The sequence below is a fragment of the Acomys russatus genome, chromosome 23, assembly GCF_903995435.1.
Source record: "Acomys russatus chromosome 23, mAcoRus1.1, whole genome shotgun sequence".
Lineage (NCBI taxonomy): Eukaryota > Metazoa > Chordata > Mammalia > Rodentia > Muridae > Acomys > Acomys russatus.
Window position 1 is genome coordinate 11,703,184 of NC_067159.1, and position 24,493 is coordinate 11,727,676.

Below are 24,493 nucleotides of genomic sequence, written 5' to 3' on the forward strand. Positions count from 1 at the left end.
CTATCCCCATAATCTCTTCCTACTGTCTTTCTTCCTACCTTTTGGTTTCCACTTTCTTTGCTGCCTCTCCTCAACTTAATAATACATGCATGTGTACATTGGACATATGCATGCAGTGCCCACAGGGGCCAGAAGAGGGCATCAGATCACTGGATCTGGAGTTACCTGAGGTTGTGAGCCTCCTGATGTGGGTGCTGGCCCCTGAATTTACATCCTGTGCCGGAGTGGTACTGAGCCACCTCTCCAGCCCTGTTTTCTGCAGGGCTGAGGCTGGCTATTGAGACATCGGTGACTGACAGCACAGCAGTACCATACCTGTGGTGATAAAGCGTGAGGGGCAGGACAGATTGCTGCCCCGGACCTCGCTGAAGGAATACACCGTGATGTTGTACTTGGTGTCACAATTCAAAGCAGAGAGGGTGCAAGCAGGGGCGGTGTCGTTGCACTCCACAACACTGCATCCAGCTACGGCCTTGGTTTCGTAGAGTTCAGCACCCCGCACGGGAGACCAGGCAATTTCCACTCTGTCACTGAACACCAACACTGGGCTAATGTCACTAGGACAACAGGGAGCTGCAAGCAGAGGGACCCAAGGCCATTACAGGAGCCACGCCACCAGAGGGGGCTAGTGAGTCTTGACCTCCCTGTGGCCAGACCCTCTGGCCTTGCCCTCCTGAGCAGACTGGTCAGCCCCAACCACCTGGGCCAAATCCTCAGCGTGGCGCCCAAGTGAACATCAGGCTGCTCACCTCTACACACCCGACCCATGCTCTCACTTCCCTAAGTCTTGAAGACTTCTGGGCTCTCTGCTGGAAAATCTGACCCCTTCTGCCTGATAAAGTCATACCGAGCCTGAGTCCTAGACTCAGTCTACCTAGACACTAAACCAGTTAAAGTGGGGTATGAGTCGATAGAGAGGAGGACTGTACTAACACATCTTAAAGGGAGCCCCAGAGAATGCCCCTGGCCGCGACCTAGCTCAGTTTGCGATTTCTCTTGCATTCTTTCCCGCCTACATTCCATGCATTCCTGAACTCCAGTTCAGGCCGCTCCTGTGCTCTTGACCTTGCCAACACCCCTTTCTAAATTCCCAAAGCACCAATTAGTCATAGCCCTCAATCCTGGTAAGATGTATCACAATCCACCCTTATCACATTTCACAATTAGAATATTTTATAAATGATTCATTTCCAGCCGCCCCCCACACTCAACCATTCTCCAAAGACCTAGTATCTCTCTGTGCTGATCACACTGATGACAGAGAAATTAGAGGAAAATATAAGATAAATGGTAGATTATTAAATCTATTCTTTAACTATGGAACTGTTATCATTCTCAAAAATTGGTCAATTTTCATACATTGGTATAAAATTCTGTATAATGATACAGTTTTAAGGTTTTAATTGGTATAAATTTTAGTATACTTGATACGAAAATTTAAAAATATTTGTTTATTTAGTATACTATGCTCTGTCTGCATGTATACCTACACGCCAGAAGAGGGAATCAGATCACATTATAGATGTTGTGAGCCATGATGTGGTGGCTGGGAGTTGAACTCATGACCTATGGAAGAGCAGTCAGTGCTCTTAACCTCTGAGTCATTCTCCAGCTCTATTTGATACAAATTTAAGGTTAATTTTGATACATACATGTATATATGTATATATACATATATATGAGTTTGTACTCTGATATGAGACATTGGACCTATACAATTCATTGATAAATACAAGGTTTACTTCCAGTCCTTTTAAAAGCTGCTATTATAAACTGTTTAGGATAATTAAATAATGAAAGTTATTAGTCAATCAGACTCATAGTCATGTCTACTACTAGTTTAGCTTATTACAGAAATATGTTTCCTAGATTAAACAGGTAGTAAATAGCTAAAAACAAACATTTGCATGTTCAGATTTATGATAGATAGATAGATAGATATGATTATGTACTTTATAATGATAAATAGCTAGATGGCCTTCAAAAACCTGAGAGACCTACAAAATATGGCGTTTAAATATTTTTTAAATCAATTTAAGGCTTTGTTGACTAGATAGGTCAGCTCCTGGCAACATCCCTAGCCTACCTCAAAGTAGATAGGAGCATGAGGAAACTTCTATATGAAGTTGCTTCTAATGTGGCAAGTTAGCCACCAGGACAAAGAAGATGTCCCCACTTCTACCACACACAGAATTGTGCCTAAAATGGGCAAGCTTGGACGCAGGCCTACTCAGCTGCAGAGCCGTGCCAAGACAGGTAAACAAGTCCTCAATAGTTCCTGCCTCACAAATAGGTCTGTCAGATATACTAGGCCAGAAGGCTGAAGATGATGCTCCAACGTTACAGAGTTTCGGGTGTCTGTGTCCTTTATTGATTGATAGCAGGTTAAATATTAACCACCATAATAATTATATAGGTTAATAGCAAATATTAATAACCAATTCCCACAACAAGGAATAAAGCACAACTGTTGCCCGATCTAAGATCCAAGCCAAGAGGAGGACAGTGGTGGTAACCAAGATAACAGATGCTAATAATGATAATAATAACACTAATAAAAGTACTTATGCTCTGCCTTGTCACATACAAAGACCTTTTCCCACCTGTGTTGTTACTGTCCCATTTTGCAGTGGAGGGCACTGAAGGAGAAGTAAGGCACATGCCATTTTCCTACTGAGTGAGTTAGAGGTCAAGTTTGGACTTAATCTCAGGTGTCCGCTCAGAAGCCCTCCACCTCATGCAGCCGTCTTGGCCCCTACATCTACCATATCTGGTCCCAAGAGAAAACTGTGCTCCTGAAATGGGGGTGGGGGGTGGGGGAATGGCTGTATTCTTTTCAGAACCTCAAACAGGCCTGAGTATGGAGTAGAACTTTGTGAAAGGTTCAGTCCAGTTTCTCAGACTGTGGTGAACAAACGCATCCCCGCCCTCCCTCCAATTTGACTCCTAACCCTTGCATGCTTGGTTCGACTTTTTCTCCAGAGCCAAATCGTCCCTACTCTGGAAAGAATGTGCAACAAGGGATTTCAGTTACTCTCCGTGCTGGAATGACTTTCAGATGGTGCCATCAGTCAGTACAAGAGGTTGTTCATCCTGCCCCTGAGCTTACTGAACTCAACGCTCCCTTAACCAGCATCAGATGGGACTCACCTGTGGTGTAGTTGAACACATCCCCCAGAGGACTCTGCCCTGCTTTGTTATAGGCAAATACACTAATAAAGTATGTGAAGCCACACTCGGACAGGAAGTCGCACTGGGTGAGGGAGGTGTTGCAATGTACTTCCAAGCCATCGTCACTCTTCACAAAAGCTACATAGTAGTCACCCAGATCCACACTGGACCAAGCCACTGACAAGTGACCAGGGGGGTCTTCTTGGATTGTCACTCTTCCAGGTGCGCAAGCAACTAGGAAACAACACAAAGTAAGCAGTCAGATGACTATTGTAGGAGACTTTTTTGTCATCTTGGCAGTTATCTGAAGTGCCAAGATAAACCGAACCAACAGCTCTGTGTTTTGTAACATTGAACTGGATGCATAAGATGCAAAATTGGGTACCAGAAACATTAGAAGATATGTTTTTTTAAAAAAAGATTTCTTACTTATACAGTATTCTGCCTGCATGTATGCCTGTGGGCCAGAAGAGGGCGCCAGATCTCATTATAGATGGTTGTGAGCCACCATGTGGTTGCTGGGAATTGAACTCAGGACCTCTGGAAGAGGAGCCAGTGCTCTTAACCTCTGAGCCATCTCTCCAGCCCTAGAAGATATTTTTATAGAAACAAAGGCTATGCTAAATACCTGGGGCCTATGCTAGTTCATTATAACAAATGTTATTTGGAATAATAGGCCACTGGAGGCTTTTTTGTTTGAAATAGGGTCTTATATACGCAAGGCTGCATGGAAACATACTAGATGTCCAAGGATGACCTTGAACTTCTGATCCTCCCACCTACATCTCTTAGGTACCTGGGTTACGGTTATATACTACCACACCCACTTTTTATGAGCTGCTGGGGATCAAACCAAGGACTTTGTGCACGCTAAGGAAAACCAGCCTATATCCCAGCATATACCACGGGAGTTTGAGAGTCAACTTAAGATGTGTGGCCTTGTCAGGTGTGGTGGCACACACCTTTAATCCCAACACTTGGGAGGCAGAGTCAGGAGAATCTCTGTGAGTTTGATGCCAACCTGACCTACATAGTGAGCTCCAGGACTACATAGAGAGACTCTGTCTAATGGGGAGGGGAAAGGTATGGCTTTCACCTTACATAGACATGAAGCCTATTTGATGTGAGCCAAACAATAAATATCTAGAAGTTATCTTTTTAAAAAGGTAATAATAGGGGCTGGAGAGATGGCTCAGTGGTTAAGAGCCTGCTCTTCCAAAGGTCCTGAGTTCAATTCCCAGCAACGGCTCACAACCACCTATAACGTGATCTGATGCCCTCTTCTGGCCTGCAGGTGTACATGCAGGCAGAGCACTATATACATAAAAGCCCATTCCAGCCCAGTTCTCTCTCTTCCTGTGGCCTGCAGATCAAGATTAGCCCTTCTGTAAGGCTACAGTGCCTTGACATCCCCACCACCACCACTAGGCCTCTGAAACTGTAAACAAGCCCCCAGTTAAATGCTTTCCTTTTTAGAGCTGCCACCATCATGGCGTCTCCTCACAGGAATAGAAAAGTGACTAAGATATAGGCATAACTAAGATACAGGGGCACATGGGTCTTTCTAGGGGCTGTGTACAAAGCCTTCATAGTGCAGGCATTTCTCCTAACTCTGACCTTCCATGTACTCGGCAAAGGAGCCACATTCTCAGATGCCCATTCCATCTCCAGACAGTTAAAATGCTAGATGCTCAGACAAGAAACAAATCAAACAATAAGTACAACTCGGTGTAAACCAAGGATGCCCTCAATGCTTACTTTACACAATAGACACTAAACTATCTCCTTCTCCTTGGCTAATGTCGCTTGGGTTTCTGTGTCAAGGCAATAAATATTTCTATTATCTATGCTCAGCATGGACTGATGTTTCCTGAAAGGTTGATTTCAAATGAAGGTCCTCCATCCAATCCACAAGCTTTCAAAAGTTTAGTCATCTCTAATGTAAGTCCTCCTAAATTACAGTTCACATTGCTGGGCCCTAGGAAGCCATAGTCCTTTCTAAACATAGTTCTTCTATTGATAAGTCAAGGCTCTCTCACAATCAGTACTGCGTGTGTCATACACACACCACAGTGGTACTCGAGGACCAATAAGGGCAGGAGCTGAAAGTTACAAGGACTCTCAGTAACACTTATGTTAAGAAGCAACTGGGGAGCTTTTGAAGACTATTCTATCGGGGCTCTATCCCCCCCCCCCAAAAAATCTTAATTTTATTATCTTGGTGGCATCTGGGTGTTTTGACTTTATGAACATCCCCTAGGTTTTTTGTTTTTGTTTTTGTTTTTGTTTTTAGTTTTTTGAGACAGGGTTTCTCTGTGTAGCCTTGGCTGCCCTGGACTCACTTTGTAGACCAGGCTGGCCTCGAACTCACAGCGATCCGCCAGCCTCTGCCTCCTGAGTGCTGGAATTAAAGGCGTGCGCCACCACCGCCGGGCTCCTACGTTGGTTTTTGTTTTGTTTTGTTTGTTTGTTTGTTTGGTTGGTTGTTGTTTTGTTTTTGTTTTTTGGCCTTGGGTACATTTATTTAATGGGTAGTATACTAATCATCTCAGAAATCTTTTTCTTCATCAGATGTTTGAGCCCCTTTGGTTTCGGAGCTTGAACACAGACCTTTACTCCATCAATAATATGGCTTTCCTGTTGTAGTACATTCTGAAGTTCTTCCTGTGAATAAAACTGACCCCAGCCTATGCCTTTGTGAAAGCCAGTCTCTGTCAAAACCTACAGTATACTTTTTAAAAAAGTATTTATTTATTACGAATACAGTGTTCTGCCTGCATGTCAGAAGAGGGCACCAGATCTCATTATAGATGGTTGTGAGCCACAATGTGGTTGCCGGGAATTGAACTCAGGACCTCAGGAAGAGCAGCCAGTGCTCTTAACCTCTGAGCCATCTCTCCAGCTTCCAGTATACTTTTTAATATAGTCAAACTGAGCAAAATGTTCTCTCAACTCACTTGATGCCTCGGCCCAAGGAATTTTTCTGATAAAAGCAATAGGCCGACCAGCACTCAAAATGCAGCACCATCGTCCGCCTCACAGTGGAGACTGCCAACGTTAAAACTGAAGGAGTCCTAGATGGTTCTGATGCGCATGTAAATTTTAAAATGCAAGATGGTTCTCTCCTGCACTAAATGACTGACTCAGAACGTCTGTGTCTTTGAAGTGTCTCTTGGCTCTTCCTTCCTCAGCGACTCCTTCCTCAGAATCGCTTTTACTGCACCTGCTACACAACCTTGTAACCGTCACAAGTCTAATGACCAAGCTTGCGTTGGTGACCTTACTCTACGAACGCCGCGGGTCTGAGGGTTTGACTACATTCCTTTCCCTTGTAGGAGAGAGGTCCTCAGCTTGGTGAGCACTCCAGTCCTCTCTCTGTGCAGAGTCCTTTGTACCTCACCACAACAGGGTTCTGACTGTTGAGGAGTGGGTGGGGTTACATTTTCCTCAGCCTAGCGGATTACAAGCAGGCAAGCAGGAACTCAGATCTCGGCAGCAGCACCTCTTATTATCAGTGTGCACTGGAGGAAACAGCCTTTAGCCACCCTGAGCTTCAGGTTTTGCTTCTAAAAGAAAGAGATAAGCCAGGCAAGGAGGCGGTGAGAGCCTGTGGAGGCTGGAAGATCGGGAGCTGAAGGCCAGACTTGGCTACACAACTGACTTGGAGGGCAAGCCTGAGCTTCTTTAAACTGTGTCTCAAACAAATAAACGAGAGAAACAAAACATACAAAAACAGTAAAAAAAAAAAAAAAACCACAAAATTATCCTCAGAGTTAAGTAATATAATTATGGTGCCTGAGATGCAGTAGTTCCTGTTAAATATTAGTCCCAACTCCCCAGACACATAGCCACTTCTAAATGGAGCAGCAAGCCACTCCGCTCCATGTCTTTAACTCTCAGACAAGAATAAAACTGGGAATATCGAAAAAACATAATTAGAGCTAGAAATGTCCCATCTTTTAGTTTTAAAACTAGCTCCATGGCCAGGCATGGTAGCGTGCGCGCCTTTAATCTCAGCACTCAGAGGCAGAGGCAGAGGCAGGCAGATCACTGAGTTCAAGGCCAGCCTGGTCTACAAAGCGAGTCCAGGACAGCCAAGGCTTCACAGAGAGACTCTGTCTCAAAAAACAAACATAAAATAAAATAAAATAAAATTAAAAAAAATAGCTCCTACCAACCCTTTGTCATGAAACATGTCAAGGAAAGTCAGGGGCAGGAGAGATAGCTCATGGGTCACAGCACCCTCTTCTGCCATGAGGACCCAAGTTCGAATCCCTAGAATCATGTACAAAGCTGAGTATGACTGCACATGCATTGATCCCACTGTGGGAGGATGGAGACGGCACCATCTCCCAGACTCACTGGCTAAACAGATGTGATTCTGGGTCTATGAGATGTGGTTGAGTCCTCATCTAGGCGAGAAGGCAGAGTGTGACAAAGATACCTGACGTCCTGGCCTTCGTGGGTGCACTCATGGCTGCAGGCATCCTCATACTTGCGTGTGTCCAGCACACATACACACTATTGTGTAACACACACACGAAGAAGCAGTTAGTTGCTCATACTAAAGAGTTGTAAATAAAACCTGGAGTTTTACATTTTCAAAACTTTGAAAATTAAAAAAGCAAGTGAGTCCCAGTGATGGATCCCTCAGCCCCAGCTGACCTAGGATCTCCTGAGCCCTGGGAGTCCAGACCAGCCTGGCAGCAATGTGAGACCTTGTCTCCAAAATTAAAATAAAATAGCATAGAGTGAAATAAAGTAAAAGTAAGAAAGAATTAATGAAAGACCAGGAGTCAGGCCAAGCCTGTGACTAGTCAGAGAAGTGCTTTTTGCTTCTCCATCAGTAGTGGTCACTCACTGAAACCCAGCTCAACACTTTCATTTAGACCAGGATAGGCTTTCTTTTTTTAAAAAAAATGTTTGTTTATTTATGTATTATCTATCTAACTTTTTTTAAGTTTTGTTTGTTTTGTTTGGTTTTTTGAGACAGGGTTTCTCTGTGTAGCCTTGGCTGTCCTGGACTCCCTTTGTAGACCAGTCTGACCTCGAACTCACAGCGATCCGCCTGCCTCTGCCTCCCGAGTGCTGAGATTAAAGGCGTGTGCCACCACACCCGGCCCCTCTATCTAACTTTTTAATTGTTGTTTGTATGTGTGTGTGTATATGTGTATCTCTGTGTATATGTGTATGTGTATTTGTATGTGTGCACGTGTCTACATGCCTAGTGTGTGTGTGTATATACGGGTTGTCTGTATGTGTATGGCGTGTGTATTTGTGTGTGTATTTGTGTGTGTGTGTATTTGTGTGTGTGTGTATTTGTGTGTGTGTAGTGTGTGTATTTATGTGTGTATGTATTTGTGTGTGTGTAGTGTGTGTATTTATGTGTGTATGTATTTATGTGTGTGTGTGTGTGTGTATGTGTTTATAATGTGGCGGGGAGGGTCCAACTTTGTGTGCATGGAGGACAGTCACAGCTTGTGGAGTTGGTCTCCTGCTTCCACCTTTGTGTGGGTATCTGGATTGAAGTCAGCCTTGTATTGCAAACACCTTTACCACAAAATCTTCTCAGCAGCTGTCAGTCTCTCTCTCTCCCTCCCTCTCTCTCTCTCCCCGAGACAGGTTTTGCTAGGTAGCCCTGGATAGTTTAGTGTTCAGTATGTAGCCCAGGATGGCCTCGAACTCATGGCTTTCCTTCTGCTTCAGCCTCCCAAATGTTGGGGTTGCAACTGTGTGCCCAGCTTAGACCAGGCTTTCATCTTTGCTGCTTCCAGGCTGTTCTAGAACCTTCCTGGGAATCTCCGCTCCCCTTATGGCAGTGCTCTGATCACCAGCCCCTGCCAGGCTTTGCTCTGTCTTACATACCCGTCTTTAGGGTCTCTGCAGATGAGGACTTGCTGGAGCCAGCATCGTTGCTGGCCGAGACGGAAATCAGGTACTCCGTTCCACACTGCAGAGAAGTGATGCTACAGGAACTGAGAGGTGTACTGCAGCTCCGCTGGAAAGAACCACTCGATGCCATCACCGTGTAGTTGGAAGCCCCTTCTGCTGGAGTCCATGAAACAGATACCTTTAGGGCCCCGCTGTCAAAGAGGACTTGAATGTTGGCAGGGGCACGAGGACCTATGGTTTTGAGAAATGAGAACCTAGTAAGATTTAGCTTAGTTAAACGTTGCAATATCAGTAGATAAGAGACTCTGGTGGCTGGATAATGTTAAGTTGTTCAAAGCATACAATTGGGGCTTAGTGTATAGGAGGATTAGTCACATAATGTAGGAACCAGGCCCGACTGGGCTGCCTGCCTGTCTTGCTGTTTCATGTCCTGTTTCTAGCATCTTCCATGTCTGTGTTTATCTTGGTTAGCTAGTCATGTTTACTGCTCTGAGAACGCTCCCCTCCCTTCCTCGAGACTTTTCCTCCTGTGTGCAATCACCTCTTGAGGGATTTCACCTGGGAGGAGGATTCCTGTTTTGCTGCCTATGAGAAGGCTCTTTGGAACTCTGGAGGAGGGATGAGAATAATAAACCACTGCCGCGCCTGCTGCAGCAGCTGCTGCTTTCTTAGCACGAAGGACCCGCTGTGTGTGTGTGTGTGTGTGTGTGTGTGTGTGCGCGCGCGCGCGCGCATGAGTTAAATCCATCCTCAACTCGGTACCGCGGTGGCGCGGGCGCCACAACATAATGCTCGTTACTGTGCAAACTCATCCTTAGCTATAGACCACTGTCGGATTAATTAATCCTTTTTTTCATTTTGTAAAAAATTGTAAGAGCAGTGTTTAACACATAACTGACACTTAAGAGCATCTGTTGAATTGTGAATATACTACAAGTGGTGGAGAATAACATTTGTGATGCCTGGGGCGGTGGCACAATCCCAGCCCTTGGCACCCCGCTGAGGAGGAGCATTGGAAAAGCACAGCCAACTTGTACTACATAGGGAGACCTGTGGCAACAAGGCCGAGCAACCAAATAAACAGGAAAAAGTGAGCATATACATGTGAAAGGGCCACTTGAGCCTGTTGTCACATGGTAGGTCAAATGTCTTCTTTATTACTGACCCATGAAGCCAAATGTATCACTTCTTGGGCTGGGAACGTGGCTCAAGGCAGGGGAGGAAAAGGCTCAACCCCTACCCCTCATCGCCTCCCACCACCACTTTTATGTTTGACCTCTGGTGACTTTTTACTCTGAACAACTTTTTAGTTCACGATAGCTTCCGGGTATACAAATGCCCCATCCTAAATCAAAGGACAGGAAAGACTCACGTTTAAGTTCTCACCCATGAAGGTGTCTCCCAAGCACGTCCCTCTCATTCTTTTTTTTTTTTTTTTTTTTTTTTTTTTTTTTTTTTTTGGTTTTTCGAGACAGGGTTTCTCTGTGTAGCCTTGGCTGTCCTGAACTCACCCTGTAAACCAGGCTGGCCTCGAACTCACAGCGATCTGCCTACCTCTGCCTCCCGAGTGCTGGGATTAAAGGCGTACGCCACCACCGCCCGGCTACTTCCCTCTCATTCTTATAAACATGTCTTGGTGTGTTCACGGTGAAACCATTGATAACCCTGAAGGACGGAGCCAGCCAGATGACTCAGCAGGCCCAGGCACTCACTGCCAAGCCTGACGACCTGAGTTCAGAGCCCACATGCATAGGTTCTCATTTTTTCAAAAAAAAAAAAAAATCGATCTTACTTTATTGGGCTTTCTTATAGCTCAACCTCCCGTCTCCACTTCTATCACTTCCAGGGGATAGGAGAGAAAAGTTCATGGGGGCGGGGCATAGGTCTTTTTAGCTACTTCCTGCTGATTAGGGTTGTCGGGTTCCTTGGGGCAAGCCCAATCCTCATTTCGGGATCACTCCGACTTCTCCTCATCTGACTGCATCACCAGCGACCAGGAGCAGCAGGGGGGAGCGACAGCCTTCTCCTTCCTCAGAGCCCCACCCCCAGGTTCTGGCATTTATTCCTTCTCCAGGGTCATCAGAGTTGAGCTATCCACAGCTGGCAAAGATCTGGGCACTCTCAGAGCCCACAGGAGGCAAATAGTCTGCCGCTGTGGCCATCTAAATGAGCCCCATATCCCACACCTGGGATTAAAGCAAAACCGTGTTTGCATACCATGACTGATGTTTTAAAGAAACCAAAACCTCCACTACACACATGGTGAAAGGAGAGAACTGAACTGGCACCTTCAAGTTGTCCTCTGACCGCCACATGTATGTCATGGCATGAAAATACACACAGACAAGTATAGAAAGCATAGACAACTACTTTTTAAAAACCTGGAGGATGCTGGGAGATGGTAGCACACACCTGTAATCCCAGCACTAGGGAAGCAGAAGCAGGCAGATCTCTCTGAGTTGGAGGCCAGCCTGGTCTACAGAGTGAGGTCCAGGACAGCCAAGGCTACACAGAGAAACCCTGCCTCAAACAAACAAACAGACAGACAGACAGACAAAAACTGAAGGACATATGTGCTCAGGGGGAGAAGTTAGCTTTAGTTCTCCTGGGGGATCTACAATGGCATTTTAGTGGACTTAGAAAACCTCGTGGATGGCTTCCACAGAACACATCCCCTGCACACATTTGGGGCCCAGAGAAGGCTCTGCCGGAGGAGCTGGTTTCATGGCTCATTCAAGGCACCTGGTGCGTTTCCCTTACGGGCCATCTTGACTGGGCATCTCTCACAGGAATGGTCTGCTAGTCCTCAAAAGATCCCCAGCTTCTGCTCTGAGGTTATACTGGATCAAGGCTGATAGGGGCCACCTGCAGTGTCTTAAGACAATCAACTGAGCCTGACGGTGGTGATGCACGCCTTTAGTCCCAGCATTCAGGAGGCAGAGGCAGGCGGACTTCTGAGTTTGAAGCCAGCATGGTCTACAGAGTGAGTTCCAGGACATCCAAAGAAAGAAAGAAAGAAAGAAAGAACAAAATATAAAACAAACAAAAGACAATCAACTTTCCAACCAAAACATAGAACGCTTAGGGGAAAGAGGCAGATTCTTGGCAGCCTGTCAAGGGCTGAGTAGCGAGCTCCGGAGTGCAGGTCCTGAAGAGCTCCTTTTGAACTTTCAGAAAGTGACCTTACCTGGAAATAGGGTCATTAGGGTGGGAACTAACCCAACAAGATGGGTGTCCTTCTAAAAAGAAGAAATTCGGACACTGACACATGCATATAAGGAAACGCCACGTGAACGTAAAGATAGCCACACACAGGCCCAGGGGAAACACCTGGCTGTATCTTTCCTTGGTACTCAGGAGGGGCCTACTCTGCCAAAGCCTTGGTTCTAGGCTGAGTTGCCTCAACTGTGGAAGGACAAGTTTCTGTTCCTTAAGCCACCCAGCCTGTGGCATTTTATACAGTAGGCCCAGAAACCTCCTATGGAGACTAAATCCCAACTGTGTAAAACATGGGGCAAGGGGCTGGAGAGATGCCTCAGAGGTTAGGAGCACTGACTGCTCTTCCAAAGGTCATGAGTTCAAATCCCAGCAACCACATGTTGGCTCACAACCATCTATAATGAGATCTGTATACATAATAAGTAAATCTTTAAAAAAAACAAAAACAAAAACAAAAAAACCACGGGGCAAGAGAGCAAGGTATGGCAGTGCCTGGCAGAAAGATCAGGTGTGGAGGCCAGCCTCACCTACAGAGTGAGTTCCAAGGAGGCTGTGGAACTCTGCCTCAAGTAAAAACAAGCAATAAAAAAAAAAAAAAAAAAAAAAAATCATGAGGAAACAAGTAAAGGGAGCAGATGGCAACATCTATTTAATTGTTGCCTCCATGCCAGTTTCAGGGACCATCATAAAAGAGTGTAGTAAGAGAAGAGGACACAGAGGTGATGAACCCATGTGAAACAGTGCCGCCTTCTGGACATGGCAAAATCCCTGCACACAAATGAAGCAGTTGCCCTCCAAAGCCTGCACAGGCTTGGTCTAGTCCGCATTTCCGGCACTTAGGTGAAGGCATTCAGTTAGCCTCGCTGGGGAGGAGCTATTGATAGCTGGGGGGGGGGGGGGGAGGGAGGGGGCGGGGTGCTGGAGTGGGTCCCAGCAGTGTGTTTAAGTCTCTGGTAGGTCAATCAAGCCCCAGTGGCCCCACACCCAAAAGCATATGGGCAGCACAAATTGGACTTGAAGGCTTATTTTTAAAGGGGGTGCGGAATAGAAAGATGGCTCGGTAATTAAGAGCACTTGCTGCTCTTCCAGAAGATGGGGCATGTGGGGGTCGGGGGGGGGGTCTGATTCCCAACGCCTACACGGTGGCTATAACTTCAGTTCCAGGGGCTCTGATGCTCCCTCTGGCCTCCTTGGACAACAAGCATGCATACAATGTACAGACATACACGCAGGCAAAATACCTACGTACATTTAAAAACAAAAAAAAAGAGGTCATGAGGTTTGGGGGTGAGGAGGTAGGTCTGTGGGTAGTTGTGGGGAGCAGTGGGGTGCTGGTGGTGAATATCAACGCATATGTATAAACTCCCCAAAAACTAATAATAAAGATTTTATTCAAAGAGAAGCCTGGTGGTTCTCTTGTCCCTTACCCTGAGGCATAAGCCCCTTCCTAGGCACAAGGGCGCAGGTGTACATGTTAGCACAGCTCTTGGCTATATACATAACTGTGATGGCTGAGACACCCTTCTCCGCACAGGGCCTGTTCTTTGGGTGTAGGGATCCCTTGGTTTTATTTTGTACTCTCAGCAGCTAAATGTTTGTAGGGAGATGAGATGGGGGGTGGGGAAGGAGGGAAGTGGAGAAAAGGAGGGGAGGGGAGGGGAGGGGAGGGGAGTGGAGGGGAGGGGAAGAGACTGGCCAGGGCAGGCAAGCCTCTAAAAGGTCCAGGAAGGCTGCTTTGGCACAGATACCCTCCCTGACTTACCAAGCCGATAAGACAAACCATCTCTTCTTTCCACCTTTCCTGGGTGATGATCTGATGAAGGTGGTGAAAGCCTAGCACTTATTACCTGTTCCCCTCCCCATCCCTCACCGCCCCCCCCCCACACACACTTTTGTTCCCTCTGATTCGTCAATCTCACTCCAGCAAGCTGAAGTTGGACTTCCGGTTTTCATGCTTAGGAACCCCCTCTCCCCCGCCCCCACTCCCCATGCCTAGGGTGGACTGGTGAGAGAATGCAACATTGCTCTCCCATTGGGAAGCCCACAGCTAGAGTAGGGGTGGTGGGCAGCCCCGTGTCAGCTTTGCAGAGTTGAAACACAGACCCTCATGCCGAGCACAGGAGCAGCAGGAACAGAAGTCAGAATAATGCTGACTTCGGGTTGGAGCAAACTTACTAAATGTCTGTGGAATAAATGAATTCCTGTTCGCCTCAATTTTTTTGTTTGTTTAGACTTGTTGGCTTGAACACAGGGGGAAAAAACAAATACAAGCAAACAAACAACAAAAACAACCAAGGAATGTTGTAGTTGGCCTAACAAGACCAGGAAGGGACAAGGAAGGATTGGCCAACCTAACAAGAACCCTTTCCTTGTGTGATCTGGAAAGCGGGTGCTGCAGTGGACTTGCTATGGGGGTGGGAAGTGGGGGGTGGGGGGAGGGGGCGCTGTGCTCCGCATCGCCCAGCTGAGCGTCTGAACTGCTGCCAGGGAATAAATAGTCAAGGCACTATAAATAACTTCATAATAAATTTAAACAGCTGTTGCCAGCTGCCTCGTACTCATCATTCAGCATGGCTCTCTGCATCTGCGGCTGCGGCTGCGGCTGCGGAGCACAGCTCCCTCATTAATGAAAACTGAGGTGGCCCAAGGCTGAGCCAAGAGCGCGCTTACTGGTTCTCTGATTGCAGGTGGAGTCATCCCCGGGGATTCCATTGGCGTTCCACGCATAGGCCTTTATAGTGTAGAGAGTGCCGGCATCCAAACTGCTGAAGGTTAAGGACGTGTTTGTAGTATTCTCCTTCCAAATCCTACCCAAGCCATTGGCTCGCATAAGGGACACAGAGAATCCAATCGCCATGTAAACAGCACCCCACCTCACCAGGATGGAGTCCGGACTTGGAGAGCTAACTTCCAGAGTTGGTGCAGCCAACACTGAGAAGTAAAAAGGAAAGGAAAGAGTGAGTTCGTGGTACAAAAGTCTGTAGAGGATAATTCAAGTTGTCGAGGAATAAATAAATGCAGGTTGATTATCCGCTCAGTATTCATATTCTAATGGCAGAGTTCCATTTAATAAATTGCTAAGAGGAGCTGAGGAGGTGGCTGGGTGGTGGAGTGCTTGCCTGGCGCGGTGCTGGAGGCCACTGGGTTCGTTCTACAGTATGGGTTTTTAGAAAAGCTATTTAAGCCTTTGTATATTAAAATATGTATGCTAATAATTGAGGAGGAAATGTGGAGTGGTGGTACACACCTCTAATCCCAGCACTTGGGAAACTGAGGCAGGAGAATAGCTTCAGAGTTTGAGGTCAGGGTTGGCTAAGCTGCCTCAAAAACTCTGAGCAAAGGAGACACCAGTAAACAACAGGAAATACTTTGAACTGGCAGTTGGTAAGAAGTGAGATAAAGTATCCATATACACGAGTAAGGAAAATGACCATGTTATTTTAGTGTGCAAATAACTTTTTGTTGTTGTTGTTGTTGTTTTGATGTTTTGAGACACCTGTGTAGTCTTGGCTGTCCTGGACTCACTTTGTATACCAGGCTGGCCGCAAACTCAAAAGAGATCTGCCTGCTTCTGCCTCCCCAAGTGCTGAGATTACAGGCGTGCTTAGCTTGCAAATAACTTTTATTTTTCAGTGCTAAGAGTGAACTCAGAGCTTTATACAAGTTAGGCCAGCACTCTACCACTGAGCTGTACACCAATCCCTGTACATAGCTTTTCAGAAATATGCCCAGGTGTGACTTTATGACATGAATTTACTGCTGACAGCAAACCCCAAACGTATCTGCCATATGCTTAACCTGCTGCAAAATCTATTCTATGTGTTTCCTACTTGGCATGGGTAAAAACAGAAATTGCTTTTTCAGGGATTTAAAAGCATTCTGCCTTTAAAGCTGCCCAGAAATGGACTCTAAATCCCAAAGCAAAGCACTAGGCATTTAAATGTCACATTCTCCACAAGTTGCTGAGTTGCCAGAAGAACATTTGGTGGCTTCTGCCTCTCTGGGCCTTGCGTTGTGGAAGTCACATGTGCTCAACCACGCCACATATTTGCAGTGCTGTTCAGTTTGACCTACATCGAAAGCCAACACGCAGACAGCATGCACATCCAGCTTCCTACCTGTCTTTGCCTGCTTTGGAGAGGATGCCTGGCTTCGTCCAGAGGCACTAACAGATCTGAGCGTGATTTGGTACAATGTCGCAGCCTTCAGGCCTGTCACGGTGCCTGGGGAACTGGCCACCATAGTCTCAATGACCGTGTCCCCGTCTTCAGCTGTGAGCAAGTAACTCGTGGCCCCTGGCACTGTGGCCCATTCTACAGTGATGCTATTGCTGATTTTTGAATATGCCTGGTCAATAGTTGGTATTTCAGGAGCTGAAAGAGAGTTTGGAGTTGTACCTTAGCCAGAATATCCTACAAGGATGATTTCTTTCATCACTTCCTCCCTAAACTACATCATTCTTGTGTCTTCCCATGACCATAAGCCTTGTCGCTTTCCATAGGAAAGAAGCTGGGTGGGGTAATGCACACCTGTGGTCCAGCTGCAGGAGAGGCGGAGGCGGGAGGAAATTCGAGGCCAGGCTGGGCAACTTTACAAGACTCTATCTCAAACTTTAAAATAATAATAATAATAATAATAATAATAATAATAATAATAATGGTTATGCTAACAGGTCTTGGGATGTATCTGAGTGGTGGAGCACTTGCCTAGCCCACATAAGGCCCCCATGCTCAACATCCAGGATCACAAAAAGAAAGAAAGGAAGAAAGGGGCTGATGCCAGGGCTCAGAAAGCAAGGGGCTTGCGGCCAAACCTGACGACCTGAGTTTGATCCCTGGGACCCACATGTTAGAAGGACGAACTGAAGCTGAAGTCCTCTAACCGCTACATGGGCATTGTAGCATGCAGGTGCACACAGCACACATGGGCACACACACACATGCACGCACACACACACCCCACACAGAGGACATGAACTTGAACACATGCGTACACACAAATAAGTAAAATGCATAAACACATAAATATAATAAAAATACAATTAAAAAAGAGAGCTAAGTAATGGTGCACACCGTTAATCCCAGCACTTGGGAGGCAGAGGCAGGTGGATCTCTGGGTTCGTGGCCAGCCTGGTCTACAGGGCGAGTTACAGGACAGCCAGGGCTACACAGAGAAACCCTGTCTCCAACAAAGCAAAATGAAACACAGGAGTAGAAACCGAACAAGAGAGAGTGGAGGAAGTGGGCAGGGGTAACAACTGTTTTCTAGAAGACAGCTGGCGTACATCCCTCACTTCCAGCTGCCTGTGGGTCACTTGCTTGCTCTTTCTTTGCTTTCTGTCTTTCTTTTTCTTTCTCCCAATGTATTCTCATATTCTATGCTTTTAAATAAGTAAGAGCAGGAGAGGTTGTAGAAAGAGCTCTGAGAACGGCTCGGCTCTGAGAACAGGGAAAGGATAGCAGAGTGGCTTTATTCCAGAGGGTTCCACTGTGCTTTGGTATTCTGTGAGTTTCCAAAGCTGCTTTATCACTGATGTCCCTCCCTGCCCCCACACAGGCTGCCGTGCCTCCAGCTGGGCCCTCTGTGCCCACCTCTCTCGGTGCCTGTGGTCACTTTCTCATGACTCTGCACATTTCCCAAGTGGGCCCTAATCGCACAGTGGAGGGAGGGGAACTGGATGCCCTGTTACAGTTGCCCCACGGTGCTTTGTCAGAGCAGAACAATCTTCGGGCTTTTCTATATACACTTTTCTATATACACTTTATTCTTCCTTTGCCCATCAAAATATATGCCCCGGTGTGATGCATACTGAAGCCTTTCTGGGACTGTCCAAAGTTCACCACGGGAAGGGAAATGTTTACGTCACAAGTACACCCCCCCCAGAGTCCTCTGCTTCTGATACAGGGTACAACATACAGGGCAAGAATCAGATTCACCACTTCAGAAAATCCACAGGCACAAAAGAATGCCCTGGGTCTTGTAGGAGATCCAGAGAGAAGAAAAAAAAAAAAAAAATCAATAAATGTATGCTGGGTTTTTATTTTTGAAATTGGCTCTGGGTCTTTTAATGTTGATGTACTCCATTTGTCGAGCATAGTCACTGTGCCAAATTCAAAGCTGAAGGGCAAGCCAGATATGGTGGTGCATGCTTGAGACCCAGCACTTGGGAGACTGAGGCAGGAGGATCTCAAGTCTGAGGCCCAAATGGGCTACATAAATCTCAAACAAACAGAACAACAAACAAACAAACACACACTACTAGACCCAGGTGTAGCATGCATCCCTGCAAGCCCAGCACTTGGGAGGAGGCGGACAGGCAGGACGTCCTCAGCTGTACAGTGGGGTGGAGGAGGTCGGCCTCAGCTTATTTGCAGCCGTATCTCAAAAACAACCACCAAAGAAACCCAAACCAGTCCGTCAGCCGAGCAACTTCCCCAAACCAACCAAATACAAAGATTAAGGGCAGAATTATAGGGCAAGAAAACAGAATAAAAACCAAGTGATACCATTGAGATGTAATATGAATAAATTAATAAAAAAAGAAAAAGAAAAAGAAAAAGAAAAAGAAAAAGCAAGTGATTTGCCAGCATCAACCCTTCCTGGCCTCCCCTCAGCCAAGTCCCCAGGTACACAATGCAGACAACCTTCTCTTTCTGTCCCAGTAGCCGAGAGAGTTCACATTGGCAGCTTCTCAGAAATAAGCAAGCTGAAAAAAAAAAAAAAAAAGAACAAAGTCTCCACTGTTCATTGGCCAGATACTTCTGGAACAGCATCCAGGAGTATCTCTTTGTCATAGAGAGAAAATTATACTGGTCACACATGCTGGGGAAAGGTGTGTGTGTGTGTGTGTGTGAGAGAGAGTGTGTAGGGCACTGGTGGACTTTTGCTGATTCTGCAGGAAGAGTTGAGGCCCCTTCTGGCCCCTCAGAACAACAACGACAACAAAACCCCAGTAGGGCCTCCCTCTCCCACCCGCTATCTCTCATCTGCAAGCCCCCCCCCCCCCACTACCCCTCCTCCCAGTCATCTCTCTGTGGTCTGTGCCTCCTTCTCATCTTCTGGCGTCTCTCAATGCCTTCTGTTTCCTCTGTCCCAGTTTATCTGCTCTCCCATGATAGATGGGCCTGCTCGTTGGAACAGACAAACTTCCTGGGAAAATGACCAGCTGTTGACATAGAAGGCCGGACGCTGCATTCATGGACAAGAGCTAAAAGGCGGGCCTGCCCAGACTGTATTCCCACGGGCAGCCATACTGCCTGTGGGATCTACATTTTCCCCATTAAACTGAGCTCTGAAGGAGTTGTACAGGAACCCGTATCAGCAGAGTGACAATTGAGGGTTGGGAAAAATAGCAAAGAATGTGGATTCAGGAGTTCTAGGTTTAAGGCATGACTCTTTTTGTTGTTGTTGTTGTTGTTTTGTTTTTGGTTTTTGCTTTTGTGTTAAGAGTAAATGCAAAACATTTAAGCTATTCTAGTGTAAGGTTCCTCCTTTGAGAAAGCTAGGAGCGTCTACATTCTAGGAATTACTCTGAAATGTAAAATAGATAGAATTTAGGATTATTGCAAAGTGGAAATTAAAGTGTATGTGAAGGTACTTTGAAAGCCCCCCTCCCCACTATGTGTTTGTGTGTGCAAGTATGTGTGCAAATGTGTGTGTGTGTGTGTGTTCCAGAGAACGTGGATGCATCTAGCAAGGTAAACAAGTGTGGATGGGTTTGGAAAAGCCATATCATACCTCATAGCCCATGGGAGGGTTCTAGTAAAGAGAGACTCTGGGGTGAACACAGGAGTGAGAAGGAGGGGAGACACACACACACACACACACACACACACACACACACACACACACACACAAATCAACTGAACCCTGTAGGGCAGTGGCTCTCAACCTTCCTAATGCTGCAGCCCTTAACACAGTCCCTCATGTTGTGGTGACCAACAGCCATAAGATTATTTTCATTGGTATTGCTTAACTGTAACTTTGCTGCTGTTATGAATCATAATGTACATATCTGTGTCTCATGGCGGTCTCAGGCCGCCCCCGTGAAAGACTGAGACTTGCTGCTCTAGGACAGGAGAAGCAGAATCCCAGTAGTGTTCATGGGGACATGGCATGGGCAGAAGGGCTGAACGGGAGCGGTTGAGTGTATCAGAGCCTGCTGAGCCAGATACAAGAGCTAGTGTGATCATCTGCCGTTGTGCAAATGAGTGCCCAGCCATGATGTGGCGGAATAAGACCAGGTGGGGCCAGACTTTGGGGACACTTGCTCCCTAGGAGGGATGGACTGGTAGGTAGATCTGGTGCTGTGACAAGTCTTAACAGACCCTCAGGGGACAGAAGAAGCAAAGCAGCTCTTGAGTGGTTAGGGGTGTGGGTCAGTGGGTAGAGTGTGTGCCTAGCACGCACAAAGCCTTGGCTCCGTCCCCAGCACCACAGAAACCCAGTGCATGGCTGCAACCCCAGTACTTAGGAGGTAGAAGTAGGAGATGGGACGTTCAAGGCCATCCTTGACTGCATCATGATGTTAGGCCATGCTGAGGGACATAAGACCTTGCCATCGAGTAAAATAAGGGCAGGACTTTGGAAAGAAGATGGAGCCTGAGAAGGGCTGGTGAAAAGGGAGAATCTGATTCTGAGGCACAGACAGATCTATTGGCACTACTACTCTTTTGAGAACAGGTGGCATCTATTTTTTTTACACCAAGAAGCTTGGAGATTCTGGTTGATAGGGCTCAGCTTTGCTTCTCTCCATCCTCTGTGCTATAAATTTGAATGAAGTGTCTCACACGTCCTAAGCAAACTTTTACAACTGAGCTACCCGCCCCCAACTAAGTGATGATTAAATTGTATTATTATTATTACCATTTGACAATAGCGTGGGGTTTTTGTTTGGCTTGGTTTATTTCTTTTGCTTTTTTGTTTGTTTGTTTGTTTGTTTTTCAAGACAGGTTTCCTTGGTGTAGCTCTGGCTATCCCTCCCTGTACTGGAAGTCACTCTGTAGACCAAGGCTGGCCTCCACTCAGAGATTCACCTGCCTTGGCCTCCCAAAAACTGGGATCAAAGGTGTGCGCCACCACATCCAGCTTTAACAATGTTATTTTTATCATTATTAAAATCTGAGGAAGAATGATAGAAATTATGGGTCCTTCCCTCCCTACTGTCAATTTTTGAGGTCGAGAAAGAGACAGGAGGGAGGGAAGGAGGGAGGAAGAGAGAGAGAGAGAGAGAAGAGAGAAACAGAGAGACAGAGAGAGACAAACAAACAGTGAGAGAGAGAGAGCTGAGTATCAAGTGTCAGGCACTTCCTGGGTTGAAAAAAATGAAAGACTTTATTCTCTAGATTTGCGTCTGACCACACTAAAGCACTAAAAATGAAACTCTTTGATTTTTTTAGGTTTTTTGTTTGTTTGTTGTTTTTTGTTTGTTTTTCGAGACAGGGTTTCTCTATAGCCTTGGCTGTCCTAGAACTCACTCTGTAGACCAGGCTGGCCTCAAACTCAGTGATCCACGCGTGCCTCTCCCTCCCAAGGGCTGGGATTAAAGGTGTGCGCCACCATGCCCGACCCTTTGATTCTTTTAACCAACTCAGCACATTTGACCAACTCAGAGAATCTAAATCAGCTCAGAGTCCTCAGAATCTAGACTCAGACCAACTGTGATGCCAAAGCCCAAAGAGAACCAAATGCGCACACACCCAAGGGAGAGCCTTCTGCACCATACAGATCGGGTACAGCCTATGGATTGAAAAGGCAAGATGGCTCTGCTAATAGCATCACTGCTGTCAAAACTCGGCCTCCCACCTACTCTCCAGTGGGGACCATTTTGGGACTTAAAGAAGTTCGTCCTAAGGGGCTGGAGAGATGGCTCAGAGGTTAAGAGCATTGGTTATTCTTCCAAAGGTCCTGAGTTCAATTCCTAGCAACCACATGGTGGCTCAAAACCATCTATAATGAGATCTGGTGCCCTCTTCTGGCCTGCTAGCTCACGTGCAGGCTGAATACTGTATACATAATAAATAAATATTAAAAAAAAAAAAGAGAGAGAGAAAGAAAGAAAGAAAGAAAAACCAACTATATAGCTTTAATCCCAGCCCTTGGGAGGCAGAGGCAGGCAGATCTCTGAGTTTGAGGCCAGCTTGGTCTACAGAGTGAGTTCCAGGACAGTCAAGGCTATATAAAGGAACCCTGTTTCAAAAACAGAACAAAAATTAAAATGCACCCACATCTTCAATTTAAAATTTCCTAATTCTAGTGCCTTTTTTATGATGCTGGCAAAATAATAAAAGTTGTTCCAGTGTGTGTTTATCTCTAAGAGAGTTGATTTTGTATGGTTTTTGCAGACAATCTAAACCTATTCAACATAAATTGCTACCCCGTGGACTGAGATTTCTGGATGTACGAGGCAGGAAAAGTGTCTAGAAAAAGTTTCTAGTGGCCTTGTAGTTCTCACTAATGATACCTTTGAAGGACTTATTTTTATTTATTTATCTATCTATTTATTTATTTATCTATTTATTTATCTTGTTTTTCAAGACATGGTTTCTCTGTGTAGCTTTGGCTGTCCTGGACTCGTTTGTAGACCAGGCTGGCTTCGAACTTACAGCCATCCACCTGCCTCTGCCTCCCGAGTGCTGGGATTAAAGGCATGTGCTACCACACCCAGCTGAAGGACTTACTTTTAAAATATGACCCATTTGATTTGTTTTTACAAGTACGGTCTCTCCAGCACCTTTCACAGTGGTGTTAGCACCCAGTACGCATGCTTAGAAAATGTTGACCCCTGCCCTCGGAGATAGTCTTTATATATAAGACTAGCCTAAGAACCAACAATATAAGAAAGGAATCAAATATAAGAAAAAAAAACCTTGCATGTCATAAATTGTTACCTGTTTTGGATGAAATGACCTGAAAAGGAAAAAATTTAGAAAGTTAGAAGAATAACGAAGAAACAGCACTTTGGGGAAATTGAAACGAAGGCGTCAATCAGAGCACAACAACCACCACCGCGTTTCAGTGCACAGTGTGAGTAACGCTCCCATTGACGGTAACGCTTTCCCGTGCAACTCACTTCCCAGCACTTGAATCTACCATAAAGCAGCGCTGAAACGGACTTAGAGGCTAGTGCAGATCTTGTTTCTATTTCATTTTTCCCTTTGAATTTGCCTATTGAGCTAAGTCAGAGGCTGTTGACAGACGTCCCACCCCCACCCACCCACCCCTCCCCCACCACCCACCCCTCCCCCACCCACCCACCCCTCCCCCACCCCGCAAGGAGTCTTCATTCTTCAAACACAATGCTAATCTTGTTCCCTTTGTCTAGCCCATCACATTATATCTCAAACCCACAAACGTACCGGCATTGTATGACTTTAAAGTCTTTCTAGTTCTATCTCCCTACTCCTCGGCCTTTCGTAAAGAGAACAAGATAACGTGTGGGTATCTTTTTTCCCCCAAAATAATTGCAGGTGGTTGGAAAGGTAGACTCACCGTTTTCAGACAGAGGAGAGTGAGTCCAGTCAAAGACAAACACAGCTCGGAGCTTCCAGCCATCCTGTTAGACTGCAGCACTCACGAAAGCACGAGACAGGCGATCTGAATCGGTTCTAGTTCCCAGAAGCCCAGCGCTGAAGGTCGCAGAGTGTGGGGCGACAATGCTGGAAACAAACTTTGGGAGTCGCCGCCTCTCCATTGGCGCAGAGCTTACCTGTAACTAGGGACACTGGAGATTGGCAGGAACAGGTACTGCAAAGACTGGGGGGAAAAAAAGAGTCCAGGAGCCGGGCGTGGTGGCGCACACGTTTAATTCCAACACTTGGGAGGCAGAGGCAGGAGGATCATTGTGAGTTCGAGGCCAGCCTGGTCTACAAAGTGAGTCCAGGACAGGCAAGGCCACACAGAGAAAACCCTATCTGGAAACAAACAAACAAACAAACAAGCAAACAAACAAACAGTCTGGGAAAGCCATGCCAGGCAGGCCAATGGCGCTTTTGTAACCTTGGTTTCAATGAACTATAAGCAATGGGCTCCTTTTTAATAAAATTTCCTCCAGGCACAGTGATCCAGGCCTTTAATCCCAGCACTTGGGAGCCAGACGGGCAGCTCTCTGAGTCAAGGCCAGCCTAGTCTACATTATTGTGAGTTCCAGGACAGACAGAACCCTGTCTCAAAACAAAACAAAAACAAAATCAAATCTACAAAGCTGTGTGCC

General features: G+C 46.2%; 1 protein-coding gene across 1 annotated transcript in view; it reads right to left on the reverse strand.

Annotated features, from left to right (window-relative positions):
- Window positions 1-23,645, reverse strand: part of Fndc7 (fibronectin type III domain containing 7) — a 33,068-nt gene extending 9,423 nt beyond the window's left edge. The window contains exons 1-7 of the mRNA XM_051165430.1: window positions 23,640-23,645; window positions 23,172-23,190; window positions 16,401-16,655; window positions 14,953-15,213; window positions 9,037-9,294; window positions 3,151-3,405; window positions 316-573 (exon numbers count right to left, since the gene is read on the reverse strand). Coding sequence (XP_051021387.1) covers window positions 316-573; window positions 3,151-3,405; window positions 9,037-9,294; window positions 14,953-15,213; window positions 16,401-16,655; window positions 23,172-23,190; window positions 23,640-23,645 — 1,312 coding nt within the window. The remainder of the gene's footprint in view (window positions 1-315; window positions 574-3,150; window positions 3,406-9,036; window positions 9,295-14,952; window positions 15,214-16,400; window positions 16,656-23,171; window positions 23,191-23,639) is intronic.
- Window positions 23,646-24,493: the final 848 nt, after the last annotated feature.